Consider the following 10,777-nt stretch of genomic DNA (forward strand, 5'->3'; position numbering starts at 1 on the left):
ATTATCCAATAAACACAGAGAAGTTCCAGCCTTCTCATTTTCTGGTTTTATACAAGTACTCAAAACACAGATTTAGGCTGCTATCTTCTTTTTCCCAGTAGTGTCTGGTAAAAATTAGAAATGGCAAAAAAAAAAAAGAAAAAAAACCCACCCACCCCATCCGCACAAAACACTTGTGCCAAGGGATGATGGGAAAGGGTATAAAAAATGAAGTGTAAAAGAAAGAGCTGAAGACATCCTTTTTCTCCTGCTCCTCACTTTCCTTTGAGCCCCATGCCCAGGAAACTGCACATCAAGGGTGATGGCCACAGGACACATGGCAGACCAAGGAGGGGGTGGAGAATGTGTCCTAGCTGCAGGCAATAAGAGGCCCACGCTCATAGAGGACTTTAAAGTAAGTAAACTATATGGATTTCCGCTTTTCATTGTCACCATGTGCTGACAATTCTAAACAACAGAGGTAATCAAATACCCCTCCTCACCATACCACCCAGTCATAGCTTGTCCTCATCAGACTGGTCTTATTACAATGTAGCATAGCTCTCCCCAGGAATCCAGACTCTGACTACAGCAACTCTTAGAAAATTATGCTGTCCTTTGGGTCTTCCTTTTCATTTTTTTTTTGCCTTACTGTGGGCCAGTAATTGAAGGTCTGACACAGTACCAGACTTGGAGCAGGCACTTAATAACAATATGGAGAGATGGTTCAGAAGTTAAAAGCACCTGCCACCTGCTACTGCTCTTGTAGGGAATGTCAGTTTGGTGCCCAGCATCCACATGACAGCTAATACCTGTCTTTAGCTCTAGTTCGGTTCCCAGCATCCATATAGCAGCTAACACCCATCCTTAACACCCATCCTTAACTCCAGTACTTTTCTGGCTTCCTCAAGCACTATGTACACACATGGTGCACTTACATACATGCAGGCAAAACACTCATACATACAAAATAAAGAGAAAATAAAATCTTGAATAAAGAATGAAAATGAATCCACAAATGAATCAAGATTCTTATGCATGTCTTATACGTTGGTGTTTTAGAATCTTCTCTTTTTCTTTTGTATTTCAAATAAGATTTTTTTTTTACAAGGAAAGGGCTGAAGAGATGGCTCAGCAGTTAAGAGTACTAACTGCTCTTGCAGAGGACCCTGACTCAATTCCCAGCACCCACAAGTCGGCTACGAACCGTCCTTAACTCTAGTTCCAGGGGAATCCGAAGCCCTCTTCTGACCTCTGCAGCATTGCACAACACGGGTGCACTCACATACATGTAGGCAATATACTCATACACATAAAAAAATAATAAATATTTTTAAAAAACAACCCCCCCAAAAAACCAGGACCCGCCTGTCTCTGCTATGCAGTCCCTTGATTTTGGCCTTTATTCAAATAATGAGAAACACTTAAAAGACTATAGAAATGTGGATCTCAAGGAATTTGAGAATCACTCATCCAAGCACTTTTAAACATTCTGAAAAAGCATCTAATTTTTATCAGATTTGCATCTACTTAGCAGGATAAAAGAGTGAGACAAAGGGGTGAAATTTTGGCCACCAACCCAAGGAAATCAAATCTGGAAGCTTTCAAACCCTGTGACCCATTTATCTAATTTTCAAGCACATCACACAATTCCCCAAAGGCTGTGTTATTTGTTAACTGATGCCATTGTGTCATAGCACAGGAAACGTAACAACCTGGCAATGGACTGGTCATAGACTTCTTTCAGCTGCCAAGTTGACTATGCCAGTCACTAAAGTACTCCAGCCCATCACAAGGTGTGCCAACTCAACCTAGATCAAACTGAGCCCACGTAGGAATGCTGATCACTCTGCGGACAGCAGGAAACCTACACAACGCTCCCAAAGGCTCTAACTGACCTGTCGCTGTACCCTACATCTCCTGGAATGCTCCTGGATCCCTTCATCCAAGCCAAGAAAAACATTCCTTAGGGTTCCAAGGACCTGGTTTCTCCCTTTGCTCTCAAGTCAGGGTTGCCTACTCTCCAGTGCCCCAAGGTTCCCAGAGTCCAGTTTAATTTTCACTGAAGTACTCTATAAAAGTAAGCATTCCTGGGTTCAAGAGATGGCTTTATGCTTAAGAGCCCTGGTTGCTTTTACAGAGGACCTGGGTTCGATTCTCAGCACCAACCTGGCAGCTAACAACCATCTGTAACTCCAGTTCCAGGGGACCAGACACCCTCTTCTGACCTTTGCAGACACCGCACTACATGGGTGCACTTACATGCATACATGTAGGCAATACATTCACACACATTAAAAAAATAAAATGTTTTTTAAAATATGTGTTCTTTAGCCTCACCTCTCTTGGCTCAGCATATAAACTACCTGTCTCCTCTCTCCCTTAGCACAAAACACCTTCACTCACACTTGTTATCTAAGCTGAATATGCACTAAGAACATACATTAGAAAAGGAGCTATATCTAAAAGCAGTTAACCTTTCAAGAAATGACTGCTTACTGGTATAATACTTAACAATAAGATTATTAGAATAAACTAATAAGAAATAAAATACACATGATATCAACAGAACACAAATCTTCCAGACATCAACAGAAAGTTACACTTCTGCATTTCCCCTTTAAGAAAACAAAACTATGGCTGTTAGCTCTAATAGCCCGAAGCAGTCTATTTGTCTATTTACCTATGGAAAGAAATTGTCATAAAAATATTTTAAAACTGCACCTATACCTACAAATTCCTCTGTGACTACATGTAAATGCAGCCAGTTTCTCTTTCACAAGGAAAAAGGTAGTATCTATTTACCACCAGACGGAGGTAGTTATTGAACTAGTTTACCCTAGAAAAAGACGTAGTGCTAGCTGAACCTCCCAGTGACAATGTGGATCATAGAAGAGTCTAGGTCGGGCTCCCCAGACAAGACACACCAACCTTCTCAGCCCCAGAAAGTGGACTTTATATTACATCTTCTCCTACCATATCATTTCTTAAAATTTAAGAATATTTGAGAACCAGGTATAATAGCAGGTGCCTGTCATTTCAGCATTTAAAAGGTTGAGGCAGGAGGATAGACAGTTCAAGAACAAGGCCAGCCTAGGCTACATAGGGAGACTGTTAATAAAACTAGAAAATAACACACACACACACACACACACACACACACACACACACACACACACATACACCATTCAATGATTTGTTGGTTATAAGGGTTTCCCTGGGACTGGAAGTTGATTTGAGACTTGGGTAACACATGGCCATACTTCCCATGGGACAAACACAGCACTGCTGGGGAGAGGGCAAGGACTACCTCCAACTAGCCCAGGCTTGAAAAGTCACTTCTTTTCACCATTCTTGAATCTAATGGTTTGGTCCAGTGCTAAGCGACACTAGAAAAGAAGAGGTGGTATGAAGTCAAGGGCCTGTGTGGTCGGGTTGTTGGTTGCAGGCAGAGAAGCAGTCACAGGCAGTAGCTTTTTTAAATGTTTGGCCTGGTCGGAGGGCTGGAGCACCATGCCGAGAACACCCATAAGGGGTGCCTTTTTCTGGACCGAGCCCCCACGCTAGAATCTGTTTTCCTTCCTGCATATACCTCAGTTCAAGCCAAGGACTCCACAGGCTGATCTCCAACAGCCTTTCATCTTTTCTAAATGATAATAGCAGTTTACCCCCACAAGACCCAGTTTCCACCAATTCTTTTTTAAATTTTTATTCTGATTGACATATAATTGCACATATTTATGGAGTCTTCATGATCTTTCAATATACAGACACAATGCATAAAGATCAAATCAGGCAATCAGATCTACCCAACATTCTCTCTTCCGGCTATTTTGAAATATAGGATGAATTTTTGTTAACAGTCGCCCTACCGTGTTTTCTGTGTATTTCATTTAGTGGTCAATTCTAGCACATAGCAGCTTGTGTATGTTTACTTATTACACGAATGCATTCTAGCAAAGTGCACAGCTGTCAGGGAAAACTATTATCATGGGATGCCTCAGACCGAGACCAAAGTAACCGCCAGGAGGAGTGCAATCCCCAAGGCTGCCGTGTGCCCACGCCCTGACTGCTTTGGGAATGTGAACCCAGATGTCTGGTGGCGCAAGCTTGAAACACCCACCAAGAGAGCACGTGCCACCTTGGGCCTGAAGGAGACCCCAGGCTTGGCTCGGCGTCCTCCAATATTTATTTCTGCCCATTTGATACGCACCTCTCCTTGTCAACCTGGTACACCATGTTTATTTATGATATGCACCTCTCCCTTGTCAACCTGGTACAACATGTTTATTTAAGAGATAATGTTGCCGTGGAGGAGTGCACAAGGCAATAAACAGCTTTTGCAGGCAATTAAATGCAGAAGCGAAATTGAGCTGCTGGTCAGCGGAACCAGCCATTCATCGTGAGTTTGTTCCAGTGTCACAAATGTTATTCCTGTTTCACAAGAGGACAGGAATCTATGATTGGGCCACAAATCTCTGCAGGCTGGAGACAGACCAGAGGCGATTAAAACCCTTCTCAGCATGCAGGGCATTCACAGGAAAGTGGCCTGGGATTATGGGACTGTGTGTGTGCTGTTCTTTTTCTCTCTTTCTCCCTGTCCCCCGACACATACAGATTTTGAATTTAGTAGGTGCTGAATCAGTCTGTGTGGCTTAATTTTACAGCTAGACATGCCAAGAGTAGGCATTTAACTCCATACAAGAGTCAATGGATTCTTTACGCAAAAATCAAATGTTCTGTCTTTCAGAAGTCTAGCCTGGTGTGTGGTGGTGCATACCTTTAATCCCAGCACTTGCGAGGCTGAGGCAGGTCAATCTCTGTGAGTTCGAGGCCAGCGAGTTCAAGGTCAGCCTGGTCTACACAGTGACTTCCACGTCAGTCAGGACTACATATTGTCTCACAACAATAATGAAAAAGAAATCTAACCTTAAAAAAATGATTACTATTACAATAGGTATTTTCTAGGAACCAAAGGAGGTCTTTGGTTGAGAAATATTCATAGTGCTCCCCAATACTCAATACCACTCAAAGCAGCAAGGAGCTGGGCGTGGTGGTGCATGCCTGCAGTCCCAGCACTTGGGAGGCAGATCTCTTTAAGTTCAAGGCCAGTCTGGTCTACATAGTGAGTTCCAGGACAGCTGGGGCTACAGGGAGACCCTGTCTCAAAAAGACCGGAAAAAAAAAAAAAAAAAGGCAGCAAGGAAAGGGGACAGAGCATTAAAATGTTACTAGCATTAGCAGGATCCAGGCCTGGTGGGGCATGCCTCTAACCTCGGCACTCAAGAGGCAGAGGCAGGCAGCTCTCTGTAAGATTGAGGCCAGCCTGGTCTACATAGGGAGTTCCAGGCCAGCTGGGGCTCCCGACACCCTGTCTCCAAAAAACCGAAAAAAAGAAAAGAAAAAGGACACAAGTTGAGTTTAAACAACAGGGTCAAGAAGATAATGTAAAGGATATGGCCTCCATTTCAAGCACTGAGGCTGAGCCTGACTCACACCAAGGGCATCGGCAGCAGAGTGTAGCAGTCTCCCAAGTGAGCTGAAGGTATCTCAGAAAAGGTAGCAGAAATGCTGGGCAGGAGCAATACGTGCACTCCTGCCCACCAGCCTCTGAGAAGCTGCCACTAGGAGTAAGGCAATGCCCAAAGAGCAGGGTCAAAGGATACTGCAGAAACAGAGTAAGGCAAAGATGGGCATGATGGTGCAAACCTGTCATCAGAGCACTTAGGTAGCAATTCCAAACCCTAAAAACCAACAGAACCTGAGCATTCATAGGGAATGCATCCCACAGTTGAGGTTCACCTGCAGACATTCTGCACAATCCTGTTCCCCAGAGGTCCCAGCTCACAGAGGGCTTCTGGAACAAACATTATGCAGTCCTGAGTTTATTGCAGACCCAGTGATGGCCAGATAGTACCGACATCTACTTCAAAGCCAGCAGACACAGATTCAAACCCAGGCTCTTTCTTTCCTTGGAGGCTGTGGGACCTTGAGCAAGTTGGTCCTCTCAGTCTCCATGTTCTGTCACTTTCAGAGAGGCTAATATTCAGCTCCTAGAAAGTGTAGAGGACTAACTGCTCAAAAAATTATCACTTTTGTTTTTCATGTTGTTGAGAAGAACAGCATTAACCACAGCAAGACAGAAGGACCTTCCACTGCAAAAAACTTGTTACATGAGAATATATCACTGACACCACCTGGCCAGGGAGAAAGGAGGTTTAAACCTGGGCCTCTGAGGACACAAACTCCTATATGAGATGATGCCTCTGTATCTCTCCTGAGGCTGTAACAATGGTGCTTCTTTCTAGCCCAGTGGGGTTTGTGGGAAGGCGCCAAGCATCAAAACTGCCTATCCCTCTCAGAACTAAGGAAGTTCACCAAGGTTTCGCCCCCACACTCTGGTTAGCAGGTATGTATGTCTGAATGTAGCTTCTCAGAGTAGATGCTCTCCCCCCAGGAGATGCTAGCCTGCTCACAAAAGGTAGTCCTCTAGGTGCAGGCCAGGTGCTACTAGTAAGTACCTATCTCCCAAGGCTGAACCCCAAACCTCAGGCATGCCTTTAGCAGGCATTGCTAGAAGAGTGAGGACCAACATCCTGTGTCAGGCATCACCTGCCATCTCAAAGCTTCTGACAGCAGAAAGGGACAGTTCGTTTAGGAGACATCTCATTGTTGTAGAATTGATCTTCAGATGTGGTCTTCAGAAGAACACTCCAGAGTTTTCGTTCAAAAATAAAATGTGGGGCTGGGGAGGTGTCTCCGCTGGTAAAGTGCTTGCCACACAAAGCTGAGGAGTGGATCCCCAGAACCTATACAGATGTCGGATAGGCATGGTGCCTGCCTATAATCCCAGCACATAGAAAGAACAATCAGGAAATCCCCAGAGCAAGGTGGCGAGCTAGACTAGCCAAATCCAAGAGCTCAGGGTTCAAGTGAGAGACCTTGCCTCAATATATAAGATGAAGAGATCCAGGAAGACACCCAAGGCCAACCTCTGGCCTTCACACACATGGTGTGGGCATGAAACCTCCCACACAGATGCAAACACACATATATGCCATCACACCAAAGTAAAACTTATGGGAAAACTAGAGACGTCTGTAGCTCAGGGGACTAAGTCAGATCTTTAATACATCCAAAGAAGTCACATCCCTCTAGCAGAAGAATCCAAAAAGTGGAACACCTTGAATATTAACAACCTCTTCACATAAGAAAGAAAGAAAAAAAGAAAGAAGGAAGGAAGGAAGGAAAGAAAGAAAGGAGGAGCTGGAGAGAGTTGGCTCAGCAGTTAAGAACACTACCTACTCTTGCAAAGGATCCAGGTTTGGTTCCTACCACCCACATGGCAGCTAACAACCATCCTTAACTCCTAATGCCTTCTTCTGGCCTCTGCAGTCATTGTATGCATGGTACACTTACATACATGCAGGCAAAACATTCATACACAAAATATAAATAAACTTAAAATTTTTTAAAGACAGAGCAGCTAAATGAAACAATATCTTAAGAAAAAAATAGCAATTCATATTTGTTTTTTTTACAATTGGGCTTAAGGAAGTCAAAGAATCTTTAAAAATCCTGGACTCTTGGAAGGGTTAGAATGGTAGTTGCCAGAGGCCGGAGGGTCAGAGAAGTAGAGAGATGTTGGTCAAAGGTTCTACTTGCATTATATGTTACATTCTGGAAGTTCAATGTACAACATGGTGATTATAGTTAATAGTGCTACATATCTGAAAAATGCCAAGACTGAATCTTAAGTACTACTCCGCCACAGAGAGAGAGACAGAGAGACAGAGACAGAGAGACAGAGAGAGGGGGTGCCTTCATGAGCATGCCTGTGATCTGTGATAAGCAATGCACAATGTAAACATACATCAAATCATCACACTGCACAGCATAAATATATACCATTTTCTCAATTATACCTCAATAAAGAAAAGAAGAAAGGGAAAAAAAAAGACTTGTATTAACTCCCATATATATGTTGCACTGTGTCGAAATCAACTCTTAGCTAAGCATTAAATGCACTCACTCTAGGAACAGTCCTTGAAAATCACATCTTTTGAGACCTGGTGATGTGGGTCTAACCCCTCTTCTGTACACATTCCTAGGCTACACACATACATGGGGCATCTAGCTTTGGGGTGCTTCTGGTGCCTTGAATCTGCTGCTAACACAATGATATGGTGTAAGAGTCTACTTAATACCCACAAGCAGGACAGAAGGGCCTTCCACTGCAAAGTAACTTGTTACATGAGAATATATCACTGAAAGCACCTGGCTAGGGAGGCAAGAAGCTTAAATCGGGGTCTCTAAGGAGACAAACTAATATGAGAGATGGTGCATCTGTGTCTCTCCTGGGGCTGTAACAATGGTGCCTCTTTCCAGCCCAGTAAGTTTTTCGGAAGGTACCAAGCATTAAAACTGCCTATTCCTCTCAGGACTAAGGAAGGTCACCAAGGTTTTCCCTCCCACTCTTGCTGGTATGTCTGTCTAAGTGCAGCTTCTCAGAGCTGATGTTCCCCTCTCCGCAGGTGTGATGCTAGCCTAGGCATGGAAGGTGGTCCTCCAGAGACAGGCTAGGTGCTTCTGATGAATGCCTATCTGCCCCTGGATGAACCCAGGACTTCAGGCATGAAGTTTACTATACATGAAACTGGTTCCATCTGAGGAAGCAGAACCACTCTAAACAAACCCTCACTGATATTTTACTCCAAATATTAACAGTTCTTGACTATACACTATAGTACATATAGTTTGAAAAAACTGATTTCCCTTCCTAACAAAATATGCATCTACATTACTGGCCTATCACAACAGGACTTAATTCCTTTTCTTACCTTTCAGCCACACAAACACACAGATCTTAACTTTCCTTCCCAGTATGTGAATTCATCAGGAAGATGACTGTCACCCAGAAAGCTGCATCTAGCATTTTCTAAGCTGCTCAATGGTGGGCAAGGCTAGAGGAGGTGGTAACTCATTTACCAAGCTACTTGTGCATCTAACTCTGGTCAGCTGGGTATTTACGTAAAATGACAATGTGACAAAAGCAAAATATGCCTACTTCCTTTGGAGTCACTGCAGTCAACTTCTGGGGTAAAATGGCATTATTAAGAGAGTTAAAAGAAAAAAAACAACCGGGCGTAGTGGCGCACACCTTTAATCCCAGCACTTGGGAGGCAGAGGCAGGCGGATCTTTGCGAGTTCGAGGCCAGCCTGGTCTACATAGTGAGTTCCAGGACAGCTGGGGCTACAGGGAGACCCTATCTCAAAAAGACAAAAAAAAAAGAAAAAGAAAAAAAACAATGTGTTTTGTATACTGTGCCTACACATGTGTTGAACTGAGCTTGTGTATACATATGTGCATTTATATGTATGTGTGTTTCACATATCCCATTAACTCTAAATAATATCATACCTGCCACTGGTTTCCAGTCTGACCAGTCACATAAGGTGCTGGGAGGCTCCGCAGGCTGTTCTTCACAGGGGATCCACCGAGGGGATTCCCCACGTCCCCAGAAGAGGACTCAGCAGACAAGGCCATGGAGTACTGCGGGTAGTTGTACAGATTGTTGTAGTAAGGGAACAGAGATGGCTGGTAGAAGCTGCTGTAGTAGGTGGAGTCTGAAACCAGGTCAGGTGCATTCTCCACATGCCCTCTGCTGGTGACAGCAGGAATATCCTGGATGACCATGCGTCCCTCTAAAAAGGAAAAGGGACAACATAAGATCTAATGTAGGGGTCCACAAAGCTTGCCTTCTAAACCCTGGCAACACCTCACTTTCATCCTCAAGAGGTACCAAGAACCTTTATATACAAGGGGCAAGTCATCTGCTGCTTCTGCGGCCATGACAGAGGAGGGTCTGAAGGCTGGTTTCATGCTGTTCCACATCTGAAATACCCTTGCTAGGTTATTTTTACTGGGAATACCAAATCATTTTAGAGGTAGAGTAAATGCCATAAAGCCTGACAGCACAACTTCGACCAAGACAATCCACCAAAATGTCAAGAAACTGGAGATCAAATCCAGTGCACCTGTCTACATATTCTTACCACAAGGTAAAGTGTTCCCTAACCCTGGAAGCCACATAGAGATGTCAGGAACTCAGAGTAAGAGGTTGAATTTAAGCACACGGTGTTTCCTTCATTTCCTTCTATGATGGACGTTTCATTCTTTACAGGTCTGAGCCAGAGTACAGAGCATGGGTACAGCAACTTCTTCAGAAGAGCAGTTAGTAACTATTTAAAATTTTATGGACCATCCAATTAATGTTGCCACAGAACTGATTTAGCCCCCAAACAAGTTTGCCAACCCATCACCTTTGTCAAGATGTTCAAAGAATCTACGTATGAAGGTGGCAAAGTCATCAGCTGTTTCTACAGCCAAAATAGAGGGGTTCTTTTCCAAAATAAAAGACTGAACGAATTCTTCTGGCCTTTATCCAATGGACATTTATTAAACAGTGTTCTAAGAGACAAGCCAGCCCCTACAATGACAACAAAGCATCCCCTGTTCTACCTACAGGGAGCCTACAGTGTAGGACAGAAGATTTCATGGGATTTCCAATCAGACCACCACCCAGAATCACAGCAATGCCTATAAACTGCTATGGAAATTCAGAGGCAGGAAAGATAACTTCCAGTCTAGGGAAGGATTAGAGACCTTTGTGGAAAACTCTGTATCTGAGTCACACCTTGGAGGAACAAGAGCTGAGGGCACTCTTGTCTAGCAATGAGCAAGGCCCTAGGTGATCTCCAGCACTGAAAAACGGGAGGGAGGGAGGGAGGGAGGGAG

At 43.9% G+C, this 10,777-nt stretch overlaps 1 protein-coding gene across 1 annotated transcript in view; it reads right to left on the minus strand.

Moving 5' to 3' along the window:
- Dmrt1 (doublesex and mab-3 related transcription factor 1) overlaps nt 1-10,777 on the minus strand; it is a 115,045-nt gene that overhangs the window by 63,353 nt on the left and 40,915 nt on the right. Inside the window, 1 exon segment of the mRNA XM_008841698.1 lies at nt 9,401-9,684. Within this exon segment, the coding sequence (XP_008839920.1) occupies nt 9,401-9,684 (284 nt within the window).

Source organism: Nannospalax galili, unplaced genomic scaffold (genome assembly GCF_000622305.1).
Source record: "Nannospalax galili isolate Female #2095 unplaced genomic scaffold, S.galili_v1.0 scaffold241, whole genome shotgun sequence".
NCBI lineage: Eukaryota > Metazoa > Chordata > Mammalia > Rodentia > Spalacidae > Nannospalax > Nannospalax galili.